We start from the raw sequence: 27,791 nt of genomic DNA, 5'->3' as shown, positions 1-27,791 counted from the left end.
GCTCCAGCCTGCCTTATAGGCCATCCCAAGCCTTATTCAGTAATTACTCAGGCAGCTCAGCGAAGGTCAAAAAACCCTTCGCCCCACTTTCAGCTTCTCCGGATAAAGAGGGCAGACGCCTAGACAATATTGGAAAGCGTTTTTCTTCCATGTCAGCGTTAATGGTGCGAGCTTCTAATTCTTTAGCGTTATTGGGACGCTACAACAGGCAGATGTGGTCAGACATTGCACCCTACTTAGAGACCCTGCCGCAAGAGTCTAAAGAGGAGGCAAAGAAAATATTGTTGGAGGGCGAGAGATCTCAGAAATTATCGATTGTGCGATGGACATTGCATCTACTGGTTTCCGCCAACTGGCTGGGGCGGCGGTCCTACGACGCCATGGTTGGCTTAAGGCAACAACATTCCTGAAATCCAGACCAAAATTCTGGACATGCCCTATGATGGTCAACTCCTCCTTGGCACTCATATTGATGAAGCCCTTCAAGGAATCAAGAAGGATACAGACACTGCCAGAGCTTTGGGTACCCTTCAATATAAAAGCACCCCTTTTCGAGGCTCATGGCGTAGAGGGCAATATTCCAACAGAGGAGGCTACCAGCAATATAGGTCTTCCTACTCCTCCAACCAACAATATAGGCGACAATTTCAACAGAGGCAACAGACACAGACTTCGTATAACAAGTCTTCCTTGCGGAAAGGCCGGACGACAGAAGGATTTCGCCCGACGACAATGACTTCACTCTACCACCAATCTCCATTTCCTCTCCGCCTTCCAAAGTAGGAGGAAAAATATCCCACTTTCTACAGAATTCGAAACGAATAACAGACCGTTGGGTTCTCCAACTAGTACAATTTGGACACTCGCTGGAGTTTGTACAAACTCCTCAACAAACACCTCCTCAGTCTATGGTTCACAAGCATTTACACCTTTTACTCGTGGAAATATCATCAATGATCCAGAAAGAAGCTATAGAACGGGTTCCAAAGAGGAAAAGGTTTTTACTCCCGGTTCTTCTTAGTACGCAAAAAGGAGAAGAAATGGAGACCAATACTAGATTTGAGAAGTCTAAAAAAGTGTAAGTCCTGCAACTTCTCAATGCGAACGACTACATGGTATCCTTGGATCTCCAAGATTTCTACTTTCATATCCCGATCCACAGAAGGCACAAAAGGTTTCTGAGATTCGCTGTGGCTGGCAGGCAATACCAGTTCCGCGTCATGCCCTTCGAACTCAAGTCAGCCCCACGCATCTATACAAAATGCCTCTCTCCAGTGGCTGCATACCTCAGACAGCAACATCACCAAGTCTTTCCTTATCTCGACGACTGGCTCGTCAAGGCATCCTCTCTCGACAGCGCGAGGAGATCTTCCAGAGCCGGTCGACGGCTTTTCAAACAATTGGGTCTCACCCTCAACCCAGACAAATCAGTCCTACAGCCTTCCCAATGAATAACATTTCTGGGAGCTGTCCTGAATACGGACCAGAAAAAAGCTTTCCTGTCACAGGACGACAACAAAAACTTCTACAATTAGCAGAGCGCATAAGGAAAAGAAAGTCTCTTTCAGTGCGCCTATTCAAATCCCTCCTCGGAATGATGTCATCCTGCATCCTTCTGGTTCCCTACTGTCGCCTCCGTATGCGTCCTCTCCAGGAGTCTCTCTCCACTCAATGGGTTCAAGTCGACGGATCCTTCGACATTATACAGGTGAACCCTCAGATGGTCGATGCTCTTCACTGGTGGACCTTTCCACAGAATCTCTCTCGAGGCCTACCTTTCTTAACTCAAGCCTCTCCCCAAGTGATAACGGATGTATCTCTAGAAGGTTGGGGAGCCTTCCTCCAAGAGCTTCAGATCAGCGGAAAATGGTCATCTTCCGAACGGAAACTACACATAAACCTCCTGGATCTGAGAGCAGTTTATCTAGCCCTCCTGGCGTTCTTACCCAGGATCAAAGGTTCTCTAGTGCTCGTCAGGACGGACAATACTACGACGATGCACTACCTGAACAAGCAGGGAGGAACTCCTTCACTACCACTCTCTCGCGAATCTCAAAAAATCTGGAACAGGTTGATTCAGCACAAAATTTCCCTGAGAGCGGAGTATGTTCCAGGAGAAGACAATGCATTGGCAGATTCTCTAAGCAGGCTGCAGACAACATGCCAAGAGTGGGAATTGAACCAGCATACTCAACAGCATATTCTCTCAATGGGGCACAACTCTATTGGATCTGTTTGCCACCCAGCACAACGCCAAATGCCAACCCTTCACAAGCTGGCATCCCTAACGGGGATGTCTGGGGAATGCATTTTCAATAGCATGGGTCGACGTATTTGCCTACGCCTTTCCACCGATTCCCCTGATTCCCAGGGTCCTCAGGAAAATGAAGGCAGAGCCCTGCACATTAATCCTAATAGCTCCAGCATGGCCTCACCAGCATTTGTTCACGGAGCTCCATCTCCTCTCCCTGCAACCGCCAATTCCGTTGAAGCCATTTCCATCTCTCCGCTCAATGGATCGGGAGCAAGTCCAACATTCGGATCCAGCATCTCTCAAATTATCGGCCTGGCTCCTGCGTTTCAAGAATTTCATGGTCTAAACATTCCTCCAGACTGCAGGGCAGTTCTAGCTCGGGCTCGAGCTGACCGTACAAACAGGACTTGGAAGAGATTCTGCATCTGGTGTAGATCTGCGAAGGTATATCCCCTCACTTCCTCTCCAGAAGAAATATTGCCATCCCTTCTCCATCTGGCAACTTCTGGTCTCGTTCACGCCTCCATTAAAGTTCACCTGGCAGCAGGTCAAATAGACTGATAAAACAATTTCTCAAAGGCCTATTTTGGACTTTCCCTCCCGTAAAGTCCCCACCTCCAACATGGCAACTCAACACAGTCCTTGCCAACTTAAGAAACATCCTTTTGAGCCGATACACAGAGCTGACCTCAAGTTCCTCTCTTGGAAGACAGCACTTCTTCTAGCCCTTGCATCCGCAAGACGAGTAAGTGAGCTTCATGCATTCACAATACAAGATCCTTTTCTTCAATTAAAAAACGATAGGGTAATACTTCGGACTAGTCCAAAGTTTGTACCCAAAGTCCCGTCGGACTTTCACCTTAATGAACCTATCGTCTTAAGGACCTTCTTTCCGAATCCTCAGACCGCAGCAGAAAGAGCTCTACATTCATTAGATCTGAAACGCTGCCTTAAATTCTACCTTGACAGGACAAAAGCATTCCGCAAGTCCAACCAACTCTTTGTGGCTTACAGTTTACCTAGGAAAGGTTTTCCACTTACTAAACAAAGTATTTCTAGATGGATCTCTGGTGCTATTGTCTTCTGTCACCAGCAAGCTGGGCAACCCTTGCAAACGAGTATTTGTGCCCATTCCACTAGGGCAGTTTCTACTTCTATGGCACTTTTTGCAGGTGTGCCTATCGCAGACATCTGCAGAGCGGCAACATGGAAGACACCGTATACATTTACCAAGCATTACTGCTTGGATACGGAACTAATGAAGGATGCTGCAGTGGGACAGGCGGTGTTAAGTCATCTATTTCGATAGAGGTTAGCCTTCCTTCCTTCCCACCAACCTTTCAATTCTTTTTATAAGCACATTTCTCCGTTTTTTCTATGATGTTTGCCATAATTGCAATTTATTGCTTTCCATTTTCACATTGATATGTCTATTATCTGGTTAAGTTTTGCATTCTGTACAAACCGAAATGTGCTTATCATGGTTTTCTAGTCTGATTCAGGCATGTGAATCTATGAAAGATACCCTAATACTGGATAAGAAATGCGTTATTTACCTGTAACTGCAGTTATCCGGCATTGGTATCTTTCATAGATTCACATACAACCCACCCGCCTCCCCTGGAAGGGCTCACCTAGTACTCTGTGGCACCTCTATATAGCACTGTGCTTACGAAAATCTGAGGGACTAGAGCTCCTTCCAGGAAGGTTCCAGAGGGTGGTGATAGCTGATTGGTTGCTCTCTAAGAGTTTGGTCCTTATTACAAAAGGACCTAGATATGTTACTAATGTGAGGCGTTAGGCCTATCTCTCGGTCTAGTGGGACATTACTTTACTTGTGTACCGGGGACTCCCATCCCGACGACGGGGAATGATTCAGGCATGGGAATCTATGAAAGATACTTATACTGGATAACTGCAATTACAGGTAAGTAACACATTTCATATGTACTTAGTGGGCACCTCAGAGGTGCCCCCTGAAAACCTACCAACTCTGTTGTGGTCTCTGACCTGCTTTCGGCCACCTGCCACCACCCAAAATGTTTCTGGACCCCTGGATCGAGAGCCCCTGCTCTCTGAGGCCAGAAACAAAGCACATCTTGGGCGTAGGTGTTGCACCTACTCCCCCAGAATGGGCACAGTGCTAGAGAGGGAAGCTTCAAAGGCCTGCCGCTTTTGTAATTTGTCCCCAGCCTCTGCTGCTAGCAGCAGATGGCCGTACCCTGTTCAACACCCCCCCCCCCCCCCCCTCCCCATTTTTGGCAGGAGAACCAGCAGGAAAACTTAGGAAGAATAGGAGGTGTGCCCCCCTTCGCCAACTCTTACCCCTCAAGTGCTGGAGGCAAAGTAAACCACACTTTTCAGTGCCCATGTCTTGTTGAAGATGGTGGACTTATCCAATCAGAGGTAGGGATATACCCTCCTGCCACAGGAGGGTGGCTTAATAGTGGGTGTAGACACCCCAGGTAAGGAACCCATTGGTCCCACCGGTTACTCACCTAAATCTAGTATTTATGTGGCTCCCCCAGACCCTGAAATCCTGTCTATGATGACCTAAGAAGCTCGGACACCGAAGAGCCGCACGAGAGAAGGACCAGTGACTGACTCTGCGCCAGCTCTGCTAGCCTGCCTGCTGCCTTTCGCCTCTGCTACAAAAAGGCAACTCGTCCTACAGGCCCAGTGACCTCCAAAGCCCTGGGAGGACTGCCTGCCTTCAATAGACTCTAAATCTCCCGGGACAGTGGATCTGTCCAGAAGAAACCATCTGTAAAGAAAAACCTCTGCCCTGAGGAACTGCAAACTCTCCCCCAGATCCACCTCTGCACCCGAGGCCCACCGGTCCTGTGAAGGGTCCCCAGTGCTTCCTCCACCTTGATGCCTGCAGCCTCATCTGAAAGACTCCCTCTGACCTCGACCTGCGAGGTAAGCTGTTTTCTGACTCCTAAGGATGTCCCTGTACCCGAAGCACCTGGGCCTTGGGGATCATGACCGACGGTGTCCCTACGTCTCCATAGCATCTCTACTTACCTGGGCAGCTGTGGGTTTTCTTCATCCGTCCTCCTAGACTCAGCATGTAACCTTTCTTCATTTTTTTTTTTTTCTTTTCTTTTTGTAATTGTGTATGCTTTGTCCTCTTCTCCGCTGCCCCCCACTGCCACCTCCTGTTAAGTTATTCCAGATAATGTGGATCTTCCCCCGTCCTGGGGAGCGCACGCTGCTATTTCGGACTCTCTTTTTTTTTTTTTTCCAACACCTTTATTGAATGAAAAACACAGTTACAGCCTTACTTAAGATGCAAGTACGCACATACAATGGGGGTGAACAATATAGACCATTTCAAATACATTTAAAGCAGGTTTATCCAAAATTCTTAAAGAGGGAAAAGAATAAAAAAAAAGCAGGGGATTTAACTATTACTATTTAAATCATTACCCCAATCACTAAGGGGTTTCCAAATCTTTGAGCCCTTAATCCTCCCTCTTTTCCCCTTTTGGGCATAAAGGGCATTCTCCAAATGAAATACATGTAACAAACGCATTTTCCATTGCCCAAATGTTGGAGGTTGTGGATAAAGCCACGAAGAGGCAATACATAGTCTAAGTATAGACATTGAGATAAACAAAAACTCCTTACAGTTGTCCTCTGGTACTGATACCCCCAATAACATAAGTTGGGGAGATAGCAGTAGCCTCCTATTAAGAACATATTGCAGAAAAGAGGCAATCCCAATCTAAGTTTATCGAGCTCCGGGCATGTGGAAAAAATATGCACCAAATCTGCGCCCAGAGTTTGACATCTAAAGCAATGAATACCCTCCGACACACCCCACTTAATGATTTTAGCAGGAGAGATATAGAGATCAAAAAATGTTTTAAAGCACTGTGCACGTAGATTAGCTGTAGCCAATACGGTATTAGCTAATACAATAGCATTTTCCAGGCAGGAGTTGGTAACCTCAAGTCTTTCCTGCCATTTGTTGGATTGCTTTTCGATATCGTCAGGTACCCCATCCATAAGTATCTCATAGAGCCTCAAGATTGTAGGGGGGTCACGGGCGGTGATATCTAGCAGCGGGATAGCAGTAAGCCCCATGGTACCTCCAATTTTCTTAGTAATGAAATCCCTTACTTGTAGAAACTTAAAAAAATCACTTAGTAAGATTAAATCTTTTTTTAAGTACATCAAATGTGGCTAGCTGATCTCCATCCAGCAGGTCTGCTATATTATGGACTCCGGCCTGTAACCACCGGTCAAAATATCCATCCAGCAATATTTCGGGGACCTGACTATTGTCAAAGAATGGGGTGTATCGACTAAACCTGCCCATGCCTAGTTTATTTCTAACCCTGGTCCAGATTTGATATGCGGTGACCAGAATCTTGAATCGAGTTCTTTTGTAATAGCTGGGCTCGTACATTTTTAAGAAGCATCCCCGTACTCCCGGGCCCATTAACATCTCATATATGGTAGGCAGAGTATTAGATAGCATAGTCCTGTTATCGAGGGGTCGAAACAGGGGCCAGTAATATTTAAGTGACGCAGCCAGATAATATAATCTAAAATTTGGTAATCCAAGTCCACCTCTTTCAATTGGTAGGGCTATAAAACGATTTGCGCGACGCGTTTTTCTATATGACCAGATAAATCTTGCTATCTCACGCTCGATCAACTGAAACCACCTATTGTGTATTTCTAGGGGTATTGTACGAAAGATATATAGTCATTTCGGTAAAACTACCATTTTGACCAGGTTGCATCTTCCGATAATAGATAGTTTCAAATTGTCCCATCGGCCCATATCCTTCTTAATTCTATATAATATAGGGGTTATATTTACCTCAACTATCTCCTCAATTTTAGCCCTGACGCTTATTCCAAGATATACCGCCTCCTCCTCTATTCTATCATCTATAGAAGTCATATATTTATTGACTAAGATCTGGGTTTTGTCCCTATTAAGCCTATAGCCAGAAATTTGACCCAACATTTCAACTTCAGGCAGTGCAGAGGACAAGTCCGACGTGACAACGGCGACGTCGTCAGCGTATGCCAAGATTTTAATGTCCATATGGTTTAATCTGAAAGGGGAAATATACTCTGAGGCCTCTAGGGCCCTGAGAAATGGGTCCATATACAGCGCATATAACAAGGGGGAAGATGGACATCCTTGTCTTGTCCCTCGTTCTATGGGAAACGTTTCAGAGGGGACTCCCATAATCTGTACCTGCGCTGATGGTTTATAGTACAGAACCTGCATTGCCCTGATGAAGCCTTCTCCAAAATTATTCGCATTAAGGCATTTCCATAAATAGCTCCAAGAGACCCGATCGAATGCCTTTTCGGCGTCTAGGAAAGCCACGGCTACTGGGAGTTTTAAGACATCAGAGGCATCAAACACTGTAATAAGTCTTCTTATGTGATCCTCTGTCCCCCTTCCATGTATGAATCCGTGCTGCCACCGGGAAACCAACCGCGGCATGACTTTGTTGAGACGGGAAGCGAGAATGTTAGAATATAACTTAGCGTCGCTGTTTAGAAGTGTTATAGGTCTATAGGAGCCCATGTTTAGCGGGTCCTTGTCTTTTTTTAAAAATACAACAATATTTGCCGATCCCCATGAGGGCGGTGGAACGTCTCCCCTCTTTATGGAATTAAAGAGGTCAAGAAGCTCCGCTCCCAGCTCCTTAGAAAAGGTTTTATAAAATTCCAAGGGTATAGCATCAGTGCCGGTAGCCTTAGATGATGGTAGATCAGATAATGCCTCCTGGAGTTCTTGATCTGTAAATTCCACATCGAGGAGGCACGCCTCCTCATCTGCCAATTTAACTCTAGGTAAGAGCAGAGGATCCCAGCCCTCACTTGGGACCGCTTCCGCAGCATACAGGGCTCTATAAAAGTCTTTAAAAGAATTTCTAATCTCACCCTCATCAATAATCAGAGCGCCGTTCATATTTTTTATTTGGCTTATATGGCGGGCAGAAATTTGTTGTCTAGTCCTAACCGCAAGCAGTCGCCCAACAGATTCGCTATATTCATAGCATTCCTGCTGTTTACCCTAATATAGACCGGCCGACTTGCTTAAATAGATATCGTTTAAGGTTGATTTGGTCACCAAAATTGAATCCAAGACTTCAGTAGTTTCGCTTTTGCCTCTTATTTTTGTTATTAGATCAGACTCAAGTTGAGAAAGTTTCTGATAATGACCCTTCACCTGGTCCATGTATCTCTTCCTTCTATCTGCTCCATAGCTAATAGTCTCCCCACGTATCCAGGCCTTAAATGTGTCCCAGACCATACCTAAAGGTGCCGTGCCCTTGTTAATACTAAAAAATCCATCCATCCTACTTCTCATATAGTTCTTATAATCTTGATCTAAGAGGATAGCCCTTTCAAATAACCATTTTTTATGTTTATTTACCATACAGTTAACGGGAAATTCGAAAATCAATGGGTTGTGGTCAGATAAGACCCTCGGAAGTAGTTCAATTTTTGCGGCCTTAACAAGTGATGGTGATACCAAAAAGTAGTCCAGTCTGGCACATTTTTGATGCGGGGATGAATAATAGGTGAAACCTGGATCCTTTCCCCCTTAATTTAGGCCAAACATCAATAAGCCCCATGTCTGTTATTAAATCTTTTAGTGCCCTGCGCACTTGTGGTTTACGATCACTGGTTCCGGTGTTACCTACAGTTTCAGCCCCGTTGATATTTAGATCACCACACAATATATACGGCTCTGGCCAGGACGGGAGCTCACTGGATAGGTATCTCAGTACTGAGGGATCTAATACCGAAGAGTAGACCGAACCCAGTGTGAAGTGGCCAGACCCAACCTTGATGACCATGAGTATCCATCTACCCAATTTATCCACACTTTTGCGGTCACACGTCAGACTATTATTTCTTGATAGCACGGCAACTCCTTTTGTCCTACAGTCCTGAGTAGTATATGCTAGTCTCTTAAATCCCATGGTATCTAGCAGGTTACAATCTTTATTAGATATATGGGTCTCTTGTAGACATAATAGATCTGCACCAAAAAGTTTAAAATCTTCTTGTGCCCTTCTTCTTTTATTCTTATCATTGAGGCCACATATATTAATAGTAGCTATGCGGAGATAGGGGCTAGCCATAGTTACATATTATTGCTTCCATCAGTTTGTATAAGAGCATACTGATCTAAATCTAGTTCTTTGATCAGGACCTAAAGTATTTAGTGACTTATCATAGAGATCAACAATAAACCTGCTGAGTTAAAAGTTCAAATAACGATCTAAAGAAAAGGCCTTGCACACATCTGGCTGTGCTAACCTTGCAAAACATGTTAAACTTCCATCATTTGAACCAAACAAAAAGTTGTTTCCCCCCCCCACCCCCCCTTCCAGGCCGCCCCAAGCGAACCCCCTCCCCGACCCCACCCCCATCCCCTTAAACGCAGCAAAAGGACCAGAGGGTCCCTAGTGATGTGGAGCAGGAGAGGCTCCCCTGCAGGGATCCCAAAAAAGAAAAAAGGAAAAAAAGAGAAGGAAGATCGATATCCACCAACTTAACAGTAGCCTAGCACATCTTAGTTGGCCCAAGTAAGATAAAAAAAAAAAATGCAAAAAAAATGCAAAGAGGATTAGGGAAAAAGAGAAATAGTGACATTCACAGCATTGCTTATTAGCCAGAGGGCACATATCTCACGACCTCACAGAGCACAGCGGCTAATTATAGTGTATTTAGGAATTCTTTGGCCAAGATTTCTGATGAGAAAAACAATTGCTTTCCTTGATGCAGTATTTTTAGTTTTGACGGATTAAGCAAAAAAACGTGTACACCTTTCGCCTGAAACAAAGGCATTAATGAGCGGATCTGCCACCTTCGCTCAACTGTGGCCTGGCAGAAATCTGGCCTAACGAAAAATTCTTGACCCTTTCCCCTTCTTTTCCGATTGGGTCTAGCTATATTATAGACTGCTTCACGGGCCAAAAAATTGTTAAAAGAAATCAGTATGGCACGGGGTGGTACATTGTCTTGATTTGGCTGCTGTCGCACTTTAAAGGGGAAGCGATGGGCCCTTTGTATTTCAGAGTTCCAGTCCCAGCTCTTTAAATCCGGAAAAGCTTCAATGAATAGTTCTACCACAAACTGACGCACATCTGATGATTCAAGTCCTTCCGGAATACCAAGAATGCGAAGGTTATTCCTTCTCATTCGATTTTCAAGATCAGTGATCTTCCAGGTGACGTCCTCCCTCTGGCTTTTCAGACTCTCGGTGGCCCCTCTCTGCGCGCTCAGCTCATCCTCAAGTTTTGAAACCCGCTCCTCTACCTCGCACGTCCTGGCCGGGATATCAGCACACGTTTTGGCGACCCTTTTAATTGAATTCTGTAGTTTGCGACAAGCACTCTGGGCCCTTGAGCTCTCTGCCCTAGTCTCTGATCTATGCGCCATGATGAGCTGGTAGATAGAGTGAAGGGTAACTTCCTTAGGAGCCTCCTGCTCCATACCAGGCCCTGATCTAGCAGCCATTTGTTCACTAGTGAAATCAGCAGCACTGCTGGTGAACGAATAATCCCAAGCTAATGACTCTTGTATATTATTAACTGAGGGATCCCCCAGACACCCTTGTACCTTAGCTTTCCGAATTGTATCAGGCTCTTTAGTTGTCGTTTCCTCCGTCTCCTCCGTCTGATTCTCATCCTCGAGAGAAGAAACGCTTTCACTGTCCTCATCAGATGTTTTTTTGCCCTGGCTACCGTCATCGGATGAAGTTGAGGGGTCAGACATTGAATAGAATTTATCAACCACATCAGACTCCCTTATGAGATCAGAACCGGTAATTGCGGAGGAGATGGCACCGGCTTGGCTGGTTATGGTGCAGATATTGCTGTGTCCATGTTTCTCAGGTGTAGACATGGAGCTAGGCGGTAAAACTACAGAGCCCAGAATGCATCTGCCACCATCAGCGCCACTCTGTCCTGACTCGCAGCCCACAGCCCCCTCCAATAGGGATGGAGTCGATCCAGGACCGACAGCCGACACCAGAGATGCGCTCGCTGCTGCAGGGGTAGACGCGGTAAGCACAGGAACATGTGTAGATTTGCCTTCGTCCTTTGAGCGCTGCAGCTTAAAGAGTGGATGTACATCTGATTTTACTCGACCTGGTTTAGGTGTCGGCTCCTTCAAGTTGCTGTTTACCGGAGCTTTTTTGGTGCCTTTTACCGGACTATTGAGGCCACCCGCAGTCTGGCGAGACTTAGTGGCCTTAGGGGGAGCTTTGGGGGCCATGCCGATAAAGGCTGACCACGGCGCCGGATACTTCAGATGTAAGGCACGGAACAATCTACCGGTGCTGCACGGAGGTCGCGGAGCTTTTTGTTGAAGTAAGACCAGCCGCCAGAGCATCGCAATTCTTTATTCTGGTGTAGTTGATCTCCTTCCTAGTAACTGTCGACTGATAGACACTTAGCGGGGATCGCTAACAGGGGAGCTCGGAGGTTCTGCTCACTCGGCTGTCTGACCAGCCGCCATCTTGCTGCCTTACTTCAACCTCAATCTCCCCCATTGAATTGCATTGGGCTCCTGACGATGTGTTGGCTCTCTGCACCCGGCCGCCCCTGTGCTGCTGAGGTTGTAAGTTTGGTGCTGCCTTGTTGACCCTCCTGTACTTAGCTTCATTCCAGGAGATCACCCCCTGACACTGCTTCACCCCCTGACACTGCTTCACTCACTTGCGAGCAACACATCTTTGCGATCCCCAAGTCTCCTTTGGTTAACAAATTGGGATCGACCCCCGAATCTGACCTCTGCACCGGACTGCACCATTGCAGCTGGTGCCAATCTGAGCCATGCCTGGTGTTGATCTGAAACCCCTAAGACTGAAACTGTAAGTCGTGTACTTAACTGAAAAAGTGCATTCTTGTTTTCCTCCATAGGTTAACATTGCAATGCTTGAAAATTGCACGAAGTGTCCACATTTTAAAGTATCAAGTATTTTGCCTGAAAAACGTACTTACCTTTTTGCGAACATCTTGGTCTTAAAATGAATCTTGAAAGAAGCTTATTTTTCTAAAATTGGCGTGGATCTCCGTTTTGAGTAGTCATTTTATTAATCACTGTGTGCATAACATGTGTCTTAAACACATCTGTTAGGCCTAAGGCTGCCCGCCCACACTACCACAACTGAAGTACTTTCGTTTTACATTGAGCCTTATACACTTATGGGGGAATCTCTGGACTCTGAGCACGATATAACCACTTAGTGGTATGCCACATACAGAGCCAGCTTCCTACACACCGCTACTTAATTTCATGGGGGGGCAGCACAGGCTCTACAAAGTGTCTAAGCATAACCTTAGAAGGGCTGTGCTGTAGTGGTTTCTCAGCAGAAGCCCAATTGAGTTTGCTCTTCTACAGTCCTGCCCTGTTTCTGATGTCTTGTATTGTGTTCTTCCTGCCACTCTACTTCTTGCTAAAGTTGTATTTCTTGCGGTTCAGTCAGTAACTTGAGGTCTGTCAGAATAAAACAAAATCAAAGTATGGTCTATGGTAAAGTCAATTTTTTTTAAAATGTCGCTTGCCGGTGCCCAGTCTCTAGCCCACAGTCGTCTTCCATACAAAATTATTGAAAACTGTCTTCTGATTTGGCATATGTGCTTATACAAATGAGATTTTGTGCTTCATTTTCCCCTGGCAGTTACCATTACCTTGGATGGAATTAATATAGAATGACTTTGATCCTAAAAGCCTTGTATGAGGGATTTTGACCTAACAATAACCTTAATTTGAAATGCTGGATTTTCTTCTGTGCGCCATATTAGAGATTTTGCACTTCTTGCTTACTTCTGGGCTTTGCCTTATCAAACTTTCTTTAGTTTGTGGTTTATATAATCACTAGGTCAATTATCCCCAGCAAACGTAAACAGTCATTTAAGCTTGTAAAATGCACGTAGTGAGCATTCTTGAAATGAAAATTTGTTTCGTGGTGATATTTCCAACCCACAAAATGGGTTACTGTTACTCGCGACGTCTCACTATGTTGAGGAAAGACAGAGGGATCCAAATGCGTCCCCGATATCAGGATTCGTGCATCCGGTATGATGAGTGTTCCTACTCCAGACGTCGCTCCTCGTGTCTACCCGAGAACAGGGCACCGAGTAACAGTAACCCATTTTGAGGGTTGGAAATATCACCACAAAACAAATGTTCATTTCAAGAAAGACATAGCCTTGATAAAGTCGCGGAAGTTTTGCCCTGTTTGAGACGAAACATGTGTCGGCTGTCGGAAGAACTTGACAACAAAAGAAAGAAAATCACGAGACTTCACTCAACTTTTGTTTAATTGTTGCTCACAACGTGCATTTTACAAGCTTAAATGACTGTTTACGTGTGCTGGGGATAATTTACCTTTGTATTCTCTGGCTAAGGCCGATATCTCGGGCGGGGGGGGGGGGGGGGGGTAAATCAGTGGTGCTCCTCACCCTACTGCACTGTTACCAATAATAACGAATTTACATACTTTGATGATAATCTCCTGAGTGGTGCCATTATTCCTATACCTAACCACTGTTCTGCAATAATCAGTAGGTCTTTGGGAACTCTAAAGAATCTTATTCACAACCACACACCAATTTCTGGCTAAACATAGCAAGGTTATGCACCAAATGCAAAGAGGCCTTTGGGTGCAAGTAACTTAACGATCTGTAATTTGACTATTTTAACTCTGCTAGGTGGTGTACTTGTTTATTCTTACTGCAGTAAATAGGTACAGTATTTTCCACGTCATCCTTGCCTTGTTAAACAGGTAGCATTAAGATGTCAGCAAAAACTACCCAGTTGCATTATCTACACAGCCAAGGAGAACTCACCTTTGTTAATTCAAAAAGGCTGGCTTTTCCCCACCCCCTATATTTGATTTGATTTGAGCTTGGCTTGTGATAGTTTGGAACGTACTTTTAAAACCAACCACTCTTTCTTTTGAAGAAAAAAAAATCTAATTTTCGAAAAATCCAATTGGGGCAAGATCTAATTTCACCACGGGTATATATTGACAAGTGCTTGTTTGTGCATTTTGATGCATCGAGGATCATGCAATGCTGCCTCATCCTTGTTTCAAGCTGAAATAAATCCTGCTGCATCTACCAACTAGGAAACCATTTAGTCAATGAAACCTGCATTATTCAGTGCAGTTACAAGCACCATTTGGAGTGCACTCTGTAGATGTGGTTACACGCTGTAGGTATAGTTATTCCCAGGAAAGCCATCACTACTAGGCTACCAGTTTCCTCCAGCATCTGTAAAGTGTATCTTGTATCTGTTACCTCCCATCACTGTACATTCATCCATAACAGAAATCTGCAGAAACCTTGATAAGCAAGTAGGAGAAAATGTTACACGTGATTTTTCTTGATCAAACTAATCTATTGGGTTCTGTGCAGTGGATATCCTTGTCAAACCCTACAAACGATGATTTGGTGTTTTGAATGTCCTGTCTACTGGACATTCATGTTTGAGATATCTGAGAGGGTTTTTGTAGCGTGTAGCACATACATATGCAATCAAATAAAAGTATGTACCATCCTTCCCTGTGTTAATTCATGGAAAGCACTTTTACACTCTAGGCAGTTTTTTTCCCTTAAATCCTGGGTTTTTCAAAGCACTGAGCAAAAGGAGGCAGCTTGTTGGGACCTTTTCTACTTGGTGAACTGGAGTTCTTGCCACCTTCAATACCCTGAAAATGAATTGTATGTCATTATCAACGCAAGCAGCCCATCAGTACCACCTTCGGACCTTGCCTGCCCTAAACCCCTCCAAATAAAAAAACCCTTTAAAAGCATCCTACAGACAACCTGTGCGCGTAAATAGCTATAATCCAACTGAACGAGGAGGGTCTTTGTAGATAAGATAATTCATATAAAAAACCACTCCCAAAGTTGATAAACCTTGACCCATCCAACTCGGCAAACTAGAGGCCAATAGCTAATGCTCATTTCTGGGATAAACAACTTAAACAAGCACACTTAATTCAACTCCCTAACTTTACAGAGGATAATAACTTGATGTCAGATAATCTATCTGGCTTAAGGTCAGGTAAGGGGGCAATGTCTGTCAATGTCTCTTTTTGGAGTGGCGTGAAACTCATGATGGACAAGAAAAGTGTGTTTGTCCTATTAATTCTGGACTTATTAGCAGCTTTTTAACAAGGCTAACCGTTGGACCATGCTACACCGGTTCCATTATCTCAACATATGGGAAAAAACTCTAAAATAAATTGCCTCCCACCTCCGATTTAAAAAAATAAAAAATAAAAAATCTAAAACCGTTGCAACCAACACTATGGGATTCCTCTGGCATCAGTCATCATCCCTGTCCTTAATACAATATGCCTAAATCCCGTTCACATCCACTCCTTGCAACCAACACTATGGGATTCCTCTGGCATCAGTCATCATCCCTGTCCTTAATACAATATGCCTAAATCCCGTTCACATCCACTCCTTGCAACCAACACTATGGGATTCCTCTGGCATCAGTCATCATCCCTGTCCTTAATACAATATGCCTAAATCCTTTACTGGACCTGCTCAGACCATTCAAACTCACATGTTACAACTATGCAGATGATACACAAATCATCTTTAGAAACTGTCCGCCCAGAAGACTTGTACAAATCGAGCTCCACAGATCTAGTTGGGGAATGGTACTCTCCAAAATATGATGGTGACAAACTCTCAATTGCATGTTTTTTTTTTTAATTCTTCATGAAGAAATAACAGCCATCACTCTACTGTGTCGGGTTAGTGGGGTACCGAAGGGATTAGACACTGCCTCACTTGGGTTCTCAGTGGTCCTGCGTTAGGGTACCTCACAAGGAACTGAGTGTCTGGCCATATACTAAGTCAACGAGTCATGCTGGAGGAGTTGGAGGAAGAGGGTGGGGGGAGGGGGGAGGGGATGTACCTAGGGTTAGATGATCGATTTAGGATTAGTCATATTGATTTTGCACTGGACCTGTTGAACGAAGGCTCCATTATTCATATGCCTGTAAATGTGGCCTTGCATGTCGATCCGATGGTGGAATTGCTAGAGACTATATTGTAAGGTTTATAGGGGGAGCGATTACTCAGAGAGCCTGTCAACGGGGTTCAGTGGGCATGGCTCTACTAAGGCAACTGTCCAATTGGATGTTTTAAGGAAGGGTTGATTACTGATTGTCATGTGTTTGTATGATCTTGAATGTTAATAAACATATTTACAAAAATAACAGCCATCACATTTCATTCTTTTTTGACTATACAGAACTTCTTAACGGCAAAGGATTGTTAAGGTTTCTCGTAATCATTTAAATCCAGTAATACCATTTTTCTCTGTTCTGTCACATCCTCAGTCTGAGGTCAGTCACTTTTTCAACATAAGATGTTATTCTACTGTGGCTGACATTAAACTGCAGGTATGCCTTCGTTATTGTATGAATTAATACACATAACAGAAAACCTATGTTCGAGGCATATGAGCTGCAGATTACACACTTGTGCATAGATCGCCATCTGGTGTTGGGCCCGGATGTTTGCAGTTGTTTTTCCTCTTGGAAAGTCTTTGAAAGTCACGAGGTCGGTGACTCCTCCTTTGGATCGTATTGCGCATGGGCTTCGGCTCCATCCTCAGATTGTTTTTTTCCGCCATCGGGCTCGGATGGTATCTTCGCGCTCCGGTTCCTAACAGGTTTCCAGTTCAATCGACGCGCAATCCTCACCCCAATTCGCGGTATTGTTTCGATCACGATCTCCACACACGGCGCGGCTCTCATCGATCAATACCTTCGATTCCAGTCGTCGACGCCGGCCTTCGGCCCTACCCAAGCTCCGGTCCTGGCTAATGGAAAGGACTCCCTTCAAGAAGTGCCCTCGATGTGGGTCCAAATTCCCCCACACCGATCTCGAAGTATGTAATCTTTGCCTCTCCCCTGAACACGAGGCTCGAGACTGTCCGGCGTGCAAGTCCTTCCGGTCCAAGAAAACTATTCGAGACCAAAGGGCAAGAAGAACCATGGCACACTCGTCGACGGCGATTCCAGATGACTTCTTCGGAGAGGGCGTCGACACTCCAGAAGAACACCACACCGACGAGGGCCTCGTCAGCGCCTCCGAAGCCGACGATTCAGATGTGGAGGACATCACTCTGGCACAGAGGGTCGTGAGTACCAATTTGCCACCCCCCAACACACTTGCCGGCACCGGAAAAGGCTTCGGTCACGCCTTCGCCTCCGGGCCTAGGTAAGACCAAAGACACTGCTTCCCACACCGCACCTTCGAAGACCGGTAAAGAAGCCGATTAAGCCTTCAGGCGGCTCGGGCTTGAGCCAGCCCACCGTCGGTGCCGACAAACATTCCTCCGCTCTGACACCGAAAAAGAAAATTGGCCTCCTCTTCGGCACCGAGCCCCATACCGAAACACTCGCTGCCGAAACCCAGTTCCAGCTCCTCAGTACGGACCCCATCCCCGGAACCGACAAAAGCACACAAGCCCACCGGCACCAAGATCTCGAAGCCGAAACCCATCTCGGCACCGACCAAACAAAAAGCCCTTTCCAAGCCGCATACTTCCAAACACGACACTAAAGCCAGAAAACCAACGGCTTCGGCGCCGACGGATAAACCACCTTCAGAAGAACTCTTTACACCGGATCCCTTGCAAAAGACGTTAACCAAGGATCCCAAAACCGGACATTTGATGCTCGGCATCAAAAAGAGACAGCTGGAAAAACCTGCCCCAGCTCCACCTCCAAAAAGTAAGAACTCTGCTACCTCACCTTTCAGAATACCTTCCCCACCTCTTCCTCCACCTCCCCCCCCCCTTCCTCCTTCTCCACCCCCTCTTCATCATTCCCCTACACCCCCTCCGGATGATGATCATGACGACACATATGATGACATAGGGGACTTGCCCCATGACTTACCCACAGGGAACCCTACTCCCACAGGCTCCCCAGACCCATGAGACGACTATAACATCCCGACATCCCTAACGTCCCACAAGATGATCTCTATCCTTCGAGACCATCCCCACCAGCCGACTCATTGGGGTTCAACCATTTACTCCAGAGGGTTGCACACTATCACGGGATAGATCTCCATACCGACCCCGTGGAGGAGGATTTCCTCCTCGATACTTTCGACACCACGCATAGGGCCACCTCCATACTGCCCATGCTCAAAGGGTTTATAAAACATGCGCTAGAGGTCTTTAAAGGCCCAGTCAGAGCCAGGGTCATTAACCCGCGCATCGAGAAGAAATATAAAGCCGCCCCTACAGATCCCTCCTACATCAGAGGGCCAGCACCACTAGATTCCCTGGTAGTGTCCACAGCACGAAAGAGGGCCAACTCCCAGGCGTCAGGCGAAGCACCACCACCTGACAAAGAGTCAAAACTCTTGGACGCATCCGGCAAGCGCACTGCATCACAAGCTGCCAACATATGGCGTATCGCCAATACACAAGCGTTACTGGCTAGATATGACCGGTCCCATTATGACGAGCTAGAAGCCATAATGCAACACCTCCCTGACAAATACAAAAATAGGGCAAACAAGTAAATTCAGGAGGGCAAAACCATCACTAATACCTCCATCCGTTGTGCCCTAGATGCAGCAGACACTGCCTCCAGGGCCATCAATACTAGCGTCACCATGGCTGGCTCAGGATCTCAGGATTTAAACCAGAAGTACAAGCTTTCATCCTGAATCATCCCTTTGACCAGGAACATCTGTTCGGCCCAAAAGTGAATGAGGCCCTAGAAAAGATGAAAAAAGACACGGACACGGCCAAATCTATGGGAGCCTTACAATCACACCCTCCCAGGCGTTCCTTTCGCCGTTCCTCCTTTCGGAGCACATCCAGAGGCTACTCCTCTGATACCGCTTCCACTTCATATAAAGCTCCTACCCAATCCACCTTCACAAGGTGTTACCAAAGAGGCGACTACAGGGGCAACAATAATAAAGGCAGAGGCAAGACAAACACCGCCCGCTCTGCCTCCACACCTACCCAATGACTTCCCTCCACTCCCCCAGACCATCCCACTCCGGTCGGGGGCAGACTCCAAAATTTCCTTCATGTCTGTGCTACCATCACCTCAGACAAATGGATAACACAAATAATTTGTTCAGGCTACTGCCTAGAACTAATATATAACCCCCCCCCCCCCAAACATTCCACCCAGACAATGCCCAATGTCACAGGAACATCTAGCATTACTAAAGCAGGAGGTAATCTCCCTCCTACAAAAAGGGGCGATAGAACACGTTCCTACCAACCAACGAAATCTGGGGGTTTACTCCCTATATTTTCTCATACCAAAAAGGGACGAGACTCTGCGGCCCATCCTAGACCTCCGGCCCCTAAACGCATACATACACTCCGACCATTTTCACATGGTAACACTTCAGCAGGTACTTCCCCTGCTCTCCCAAAACGACTTCCTGACCACTTTAGACCTAAAAGACGCTTATTTCCACATTCCTGTACACAACGCTCACAGGAAGTTCCTCAGATTTGTAGTGGACAACCAACACTACCAATTCAAAGTACTCCCATTCGGAGTCACAACAGCACCACGAGTATTCACCAAGTGCCTAGCAGTCGTGGCGGCACACCTCAGGAGACAACACATCCATGTCTTCCCATACCTAGACGACTGGCTAATAAAAGCCAGTTCATACAACCAGTGTGTACAACACACACGCATGCCACTATCCAGCTACTTCACCAACTGGGCTTCACGGTAAACCACGCAAAGTCCCATCTGCAACCGTCCCACGTACAACAATACCTCGGTGCCACCATAGACACCTCAAAAGCGCTGGCCTACCCCAGTCCGGCCAGGATCACAAGCATTCAGGCTCTAAGCGCAAAATTTACGGCACAACACTCCCTTCCAGCTCAAGTGTTTATGCAACTAATCGGGATGATGGCCTCTTGCATATTCATAGTACCTCACGCAAGACTCCAGATGCGTCCTCTCCAAGAGTGCTTAGCGCGCCAATGGAACCAGGCCCAGGGTCAATTAACAGATCTGGTGTTGGTAGACGGTCATACCCATCACTCTCTGCAGTGGTGGACCACCAAAAACCTTTCCAAAGGGCGACCGTTCCTGGACCCGGTTCCTCAGATAGTACTGACAACGGACACATCGCTCTCCAGCTGGGGAGCTCACCTATTACATCACACCATGCAGGGAAGATGCAGGGAACAAAAGTTACTCCACATCAACCATCTGGAGATACTAGCCATATTTTTAGCCCTAAAATCTTTTCAAACACAGATTTCAGGCAAGGCAGTCCTAGTACGCACAGACAACATGACAGCCATGTACTATATACAAAAACAAGGCGGCACACACACTCCACAGCTCTCTCACCTAGCACAGAGCATATGGAGATGGGCCATACCCCAGAACATTTTTCTCCTGGCCCAACATGTCCCAGGAGTCAAACACTATGGCCGATCTACTCAGCAGACAGACACAACAGATCCACGAGTGGGAACTACATCCACAAGTTCTTCACCCGTACTTTCAAATGTGGGAGCATCCACAGATAGACCTCTTCGCCACCCACAAAAACACCAAATGCCCAAGCTTCGCCGCCAGATATCCACACACATTGTCCAAAGGCAATGGATGAACTAGTCAGGCAGATTTGCGTACGCTTTTCCGCCTCTCCCACTCATTCCATTAGTGGTGCGCAAACTACAACAAAACTCCCTCACTCTCATCCTAGTAGCTCCTGCTTGGGCCAGACAACCGTGGTACACCACACTGCTGGAACTATCTGTAGTACCGCACCAAAAGTTACACCTCTCTCCACACCTAACCCAGAACCATTGAGAGATCAGGCACCCGGACCCAGCTCAGCTCAACCTAGCGATCTGGCTCCTGAAATCCTAGAATTCGGTTACCTCAATCTTCCCCCTGACTGTATGAACGTCATCAAAGAAGCTAGGCGACCCACCACTAGAGCGTGCTAAGCCGCCAAGTGGAAACGTTTTGTTGTTTATTGTCACAACAATACCATCAATGCCCTAGATGTGTCCATTCAACACATCAAAGGCTATTTACTACACCTACAAAGATGCAATCTAGCCTATACGTCTATTAGACTGCACCTCACAGCCATAGCAGCTTATCTGCAAAACAGGCAACATCTATCACTTTTTAGAGTACCTGCCATTAAAGCCTTCATGGAAGGCCTTAAAAGAATAATTCCCCCCAGACTGCCACCCTCACCTGTGTGGAACCTAAACATCGTTCTCACCAGACTAATGGGGCCTCCCTTCGAACCTCTGCACAAATGTGAACTTCAATTCCTAACATGGAAAACCGCTTTTCTTGTAGCCATCACTTCCCTCAGAAGGGTCAGTGAGATACAAGCACTTACCATTCAAGAACCTTTTCTCCAAATGCACCATAACAAGGTTGTTCTCCGTACCAACCCAAAATTCCTCCCTAAAGTTATTTCTCCCTTTCACCTAAACCAAGCGGTAGAACTACCAGTATTCTTCTCGCAACCAGACCGTTGCAGAGAGAGCTCTTCACACACTAGATGTCAAAAGAGCCTTACTCTACCTCATACAGAGAACACAACCTTTCCGTAAGACCAAACAGCTGTTTGTCTCTTTCTCTCCACCACACAAGGGCAACCCCATCTCCAAGTCTGGAATAGCTAGGTGGATTGTCAAATGCATTCAGATTTGCTACCACAAAGCAAAACTAACGCTATTCGTTCCCCCTAAAGCCCACTCTACACGTAAAATAGGGGCTTCAATGGCATGTTTAGGGAACATCCCATTAGATGATATCTGCAGAGCAGCTACATGGTCAACACCGCACACTTTCACTAAACACTATTGTGTAGATGTGCAAACTAAGCAACAGGCTAGTGTGGGCCAGGCTGTACTCAAAACATTATTTCAAACCACTGCAACAGATACAGGTGGTCGCCGCTAAGGGTGGGTACTGCTATATAATCTATGCACAAGTATGTAATCTGCAGCTCATATGCCTTGAACGGAATATGCTACTTAACAGTATGCATCTATTCTTGGCATGTAGAGCTGCAGATCTACACACGCCCACCCGCCTCCCCGGCTACCTGTATCCGTTCCAGTCTATCTTATTTAGATACAACACACATGGGCTTCTTCGCTATTATTACTACGCTCCATCTTTCCCTGTTGGCGAAAAACAATCTGAGGATGGAGCCGAAGCCCATGCGCAATACGATCCAAAGGAGGAGTCACCGACCTTGTTACTTCCAAAGACTTTCCAAGAGGAAAAACAACTGCAAACATCCGGGCCCAACACCAGATGGCGATCTATGCACAAGTGTGTAGATCTGCAGCTCTACATGCCAAGAACAGATGCATACTGGTAAGTAGCATATTCCATCTGTGTGTACTGGGGAACCTCCTTCATCTTTTCCTTTCTGTGCTTTGGATTTGGCCTTATTTGGCCGCACAGAGTTTAACTGTTAAGGGGATGATAAGCCTCAGGTTGAGCAGAGAACGTTCTTGGTCTGAAATGGGTGAACCTGAGCCTTGTTTCAGGAATTCTGGCGTTGTGTATCAATTGGGAGAAAGCTACCAGACAGAAGACTTCATCATCATCATAAAAACTTAGTTCAGTTTGGCAGACAAATCATGAAAGCAATTAATTCAATAAGAACATAAAACACAAAAAAACTATATGCTTTCATTAAAACATCACCGAATCAATATAAGCAATAGATGATGCAAACAGGTAAATGCAAAGCAGAGCCGACGGGCCAGAATAAGTCTGTCCCACTGTTCATTTCTGATCATTTTTCTCATAAATAAAAGTGCATCCGTTAACACCCTGCAGAATAGGCTAAGTGCATGTGCAAATTTAAAATGATCCTTTATTGCTTTTTGTTTTATAGCAGAGAATAACTATGTATGCTGCGTTTTGATGAGCTCATTTATCCATATCGCTTTCGTATTTTAAGTGCTCCTCGTATAAAATTTAAAACGGCAGCACGGATATCAATGGAGTGAATATAAATCGCTAAAACCTCTAGAAGGACAGGAACAGCGAGGCCTCCATATTAGGAGCAAAAGTTTGGATCTCAAAGTTTTATAAAGTGCACAAAACAGGATAAATTGAGGAGTAGATTGTTTTGCCACATTGTCACAAGGACAAGGCGAGAGATTATCAGACCATCCACCTTCGTTAGGAAAAGCGAACAGGAAATGCACTGTACCTATGTGGGAGCTCGCCAGATAAAATCTATATTGCAACTCAAAAAAAAGAATAGACATGGTTGCAGCTAATTTGTGGAGGAACTAGCGTTGCCTATATCAGATAACTTGCTGACTCAATAGCTGTGGACGGTACGCACTAGTCCTTTAAAAAATACGTGAACCTGATTAGAGGTTTTACTTGAGAAGGCATTTTAAGAGGATTATCAAAATACTCTGTTAAACCTAATTCACTTAAAACATGTTTCTGGTAGCCAATCCATGCTATCCTCTCAGTATTGGACATGGAAAGACAGTCCATAGTAATAGATCTTGGAAAGTCTATCTGTGGTGAAAGTCAAATTCTGGCCCGGAGAAACAAAGGGGCGAGACCAATGCAATCCTCTGTGTACTCCAAGCTCAGTTCCAAGTGACAAAAAGGAATTGATTCACTCTTGGAGATTATCTCCATCGCACGCCAACACAACCTGAACATCATCTCCTACGCCGATGACACCCAGCTGATCCTCTCCCTGACCAACGACCCCGCCACCGCCAGAGCCAACCTACACGAAGGGATGAAAAACGTGGCCGAGTGGATGACGACCCGCCGCCTGAAACTGAACACAGACAAGACGGAAGTCCTCATCCTGGGCTCCTCACCCTCCGCCTGGGACGACTCCTGGTGGCCCCCCGCCCTGGGCAACGCACCCAAACCGACAGACCACGCACGCAACCTGGGCTTCATCCTGGACTCCTCCCTCTCCATGACCAGCCAAGTCAACGCCGTCTCCTCGTCCTGTTTCAACATCCTGAGCATGCTACGTAAGATCATCTGGTGGATCCCCACCGAGACCAGGAAGACGGTCACCCAGGCCCTCGTCACCAGTCGATTGGACTACGGCAACGCCCTCTACGCCGGTACCACCGCCAAGCTCCAGAAGAGACTCCAGCGGATCCAGAACGCCTCGGCGAGACTCATCCTCGACGTCCCCAGACGAAGTCACATCTCCAGACACCTGAGAGACCTGCACTGGCTCCCGATCAACAAAAGAATCACCTTCCGGCTCCTCACCCACGCGCACAAAGCCCTACACAACCAAGGCCCGACCTACCTCAACAGCCGCCTCAACTTCTACGCTCCCAAACGCCACCTCCGCTCGACCAGTCACGCCCTCGCCGCCGTCCCCCGCATCCACAGAGCGACAACAGGAGGAAGATCCTTCTCCCACCTGGCCGCCAAGACTTGGAACGCCCTCCCTCCCGACCTACGCCTGACCCAAGACCACCTCTCCTTCAAGAAGAAGCTCAAGACCTGGTTGTTCGAGCAGTAGCGGACCCCCCCCCACCCCCCACCCCCAAGCGCCTTGCCTCCGGGTGAGTAGTGCGCTTTATAAATGCCTATGATTGATTGATTGATTATCTAGAGCTTTATAATAAAAATGTTCTCCACTGTTTGAAGCTTTCCACAGTTGCTATAGTCCCACACTAAAGCTCCATAGGTAGCGATTGAGAGGCATTTTGCTTTGTGAAGTGTAGCAATTTCTTCTGGAATCTGGTCCAATTTAGCTGCAAAACGGAAGAGTGCATCCATTTCTCTGATCATCTACTGTGCCTTTAGAGTCAACAGAGAATCCCACTATAGCTGTGTGTTAAAAAGGATCCCTAGTTAAGAGAAATGTTGGACTTTATTGATCCGATTGCCCTGCACAACAAAATATTTCAGCTTTAACTTGGGACGACAGAAGACTTGAAAATCTGATCAAATGACAGTTTTTGGGGCCAACAAGTGGTTTCTTGAAAGAGCTCTCTCCCTTCAGTGCTGTGGCATCTGTAATTTTAGATGAAGGTTTTGTTGTGCATGGTTGGGAAAAGTGGCCAGGAATCAGAAAGATGACTTTGTAAGACACTCTGTTTTGTGAACGTGCCTTGCAACTTCGTTACTTGAGGAACTGGATGCTGTGTGTACTGAATTGGGTCATTTATTGCTCATATTCCCAGCGCTACGAGTTTAATATTACATTCTGTGATTTTTGAAGGCCTTGTTCTAAGCTGCTGGTTATCTTTTGAAACAAAGATAGTTTTGTCGATTCTTTTAAATCTGTCAGCACTAGGGACTGTGAGATGATGGGAATGTTTCTCAGCACCATTTGTCCGCATACAGATCCGCTTTTCAGAGTACTGTGGTGTTGGTCACATACTGAAATAGTCCAGTGGTTTTGAAGAGAAAAATCTGTTTAAACAAGCGGTTTGTTTTTCCACGACTATCCCTACACAATTATTTATTTTAGTCCTCCATACTAAGGAGAAAGTTATGCTGCACGATGTGAGTGTGGGAAACATTTACATGCATCAACATTGTCTATATTTAATGCTTCCATGAACTGTTATTCATATAGGATTCTGCTTTAGGGAAGTGTTTTCCTGTACCATAGTTTGGAACCATGGCAGTGACAGCTGATGGCTGTGGTGGGGGTCCTTGTTAATATTCATTTTTAATTCAAATCCTGTTTACGAGGGGGGTGTGGGGATTTGTAATAGTGCCTTGGAATGTGGGATGCAGTCATTGCAAAAACCGTGGAAAGCTGATATAACATCCCTTTAAACACGAGTAGTATGACTAGGCAATTTCAAGACCAGTAAAACCATGTTTTTTCGAAGATAGACTAAACCTACACCCAGAATACTATTTACCAAGGAAATGTGAGTTGGAATAGAAACTGTAATAGCTGTGCATGCCCGTTTGTATAATTTGCCCATTTGAGAGAGGGGGGGAAAAAAGGCCAATATTTGTATCTTGCAGAGGTCCTGTCTGCTTACAAAAAAGGGCAACTGGAATGTTTTCAATAAAAAAAACAAAAAACATTCACGATTGTCCTGCAGTCTTGCCCCTCCCTTGGGTCAGCTCGCTTCCGCCATGTTTGAGTAGCCGAGATGATCGCTGTTGATCTTCAGATCGTAAGCTAGGTTGTTGATTTTTCTCCTTTTGTAAACACGTTCTCACAGAATAATCTCTAACTTTTAAGGGGAAACAGCTGATGTGAGCCATCTTTTTTCGCAGTGAATGGTCCGTATACAGATTGTTTATAATCCTTGAACTTCCTGGTGGATTGAGCCTTAGTTTTCCTCTTTAAGGTCCTCTCAGATTGCTAGAAGACAGCACTCAAGCTACAGTAATCCTCTTCTTCAAGGGTGATCACTGTTAATTGTAAATGTTCTGTCCTGTAGTTAGCACCACCCATTCAAGGTTAACTAGTATACCAGTTACAGAATTCTCAACTAACCGTGTGACATTGAGGATGCCTTACCAACCAGTGAGGAGATGTCTGCCCATCTTTCACTGTTGAACATTTAACAAGTACGCTTGTCGTCTTACAATGTCCAGGCTTAGGGTCCTAACTCTGGTGTTTTAAAAGTATATATAATGCAATATATAAGCAATTATGAAAGTTACCTTCCTATAAGCACAGTTTTCTGAAATCTATCTTTAATAGAATCCATTCTTGAATTATTTCTCTTAATTAGTAGGGAAATCCCAGCCGCACAACGAGGCTGATCCAGGCATTTCTTAGATTCACAATCTGAGGACAGGGAATAATTCAAGCACATTAATCCACGAACGATCCAGTGCTGGGGAACTTTTTTTACATTTTTTTGTTGAAGGGGTTATTTCAGTTGAGAAAAAGATCTTTCAACATCTCCTTTAAAAAAAAAAAAAACATTGGGATCCTTTTGGTGTTTTCTGCGGCAGGTTGAACAGCCAAAGGTTTGATGTTCACGTCTAGTTGAGGAGCAGTCTACCAGGACAGTGTGTACACCGTTTGGGACATTGTTTGGTTGCTGATGTTAATAGATTATTTCCCACTGGCTCTTTTGTAATTGTTTTTACTCTATGGGCAGAACAGAATGCAAATGTTCAATGGCATAGTTATAGCATGTACGGTCCTTGGGGGCCAGATGCTGTTATGCAGAATCTTTTTTTTTTTTGTTTTTTTTTGCATCTATTTGGCTAACTCTTCTCATGTTTTGCAGGTAACATGTTCCCGACTATCGGTGATGTCCACCTGGCACCTTTCACTGACGAGCAGCTCTACATGGAACAGTTTACAAAGGCCAACTTCTGGTGAGAGATGTTTCTGCACTCAAAACCATATGTCAGTGTTTCGTGCCCTACACTAGTTTGTTAGTTCTGATTCCTCCTCTGAGTTTTGGTGGCAGCTGTCTCCTCCACTTCTGCACAGCATGCAGCCAAGTTATTTTGACTTCTGACCCACTCCTATCTGTATTTCTGTGTAGTTAG

The 27,791-nt window shown here is 45.6% G+C and overlaps 1 protein-coding gene across 5 annotated transcripts in view; it reads left to right on the top strand.

Annotated features, from left to right (window-relative positions):
• CARM1 (coactivator associated arginine methyltransferase 1) overlaps window positions 1-27,791 on the top strand; it is a 212,864-nt gene that overhangs the window by 94,201 nt on the left and 90,872 nt on the right. For all 5 annotated transcript variants that reach the window (XM_085600664.1, XM_085600660.1, XM_085600662.1 and 2 more), the window contains exon 7: window positions 27,524-27,614. In XM_085600664.1, the coding sequence (XP_085456790.1) occupies window positions 27,524-27,614 (91 nt within the window). The remainder of the gene's footprint in view (window positions 1-27,523; window positions 27,615-27,791) is intronic.

Source organism: Triturus cristatus, chromosome 4_2 (assembly GCF_964204655.1).
Source record: "Triturus cristatus chromosome 4_2, aTriCri1.1, whole genome shotgun sequence".
NCBI lineage: Eukaryota > Metazoa > Chordata > Amphibia > Caudata > Salamandridae > Triturus > Triturus cristatus.
Note: the sequence above shows the minus strand (reverse complement) of the source record. Positions and strands in the feature narration are given on the sequence as shown.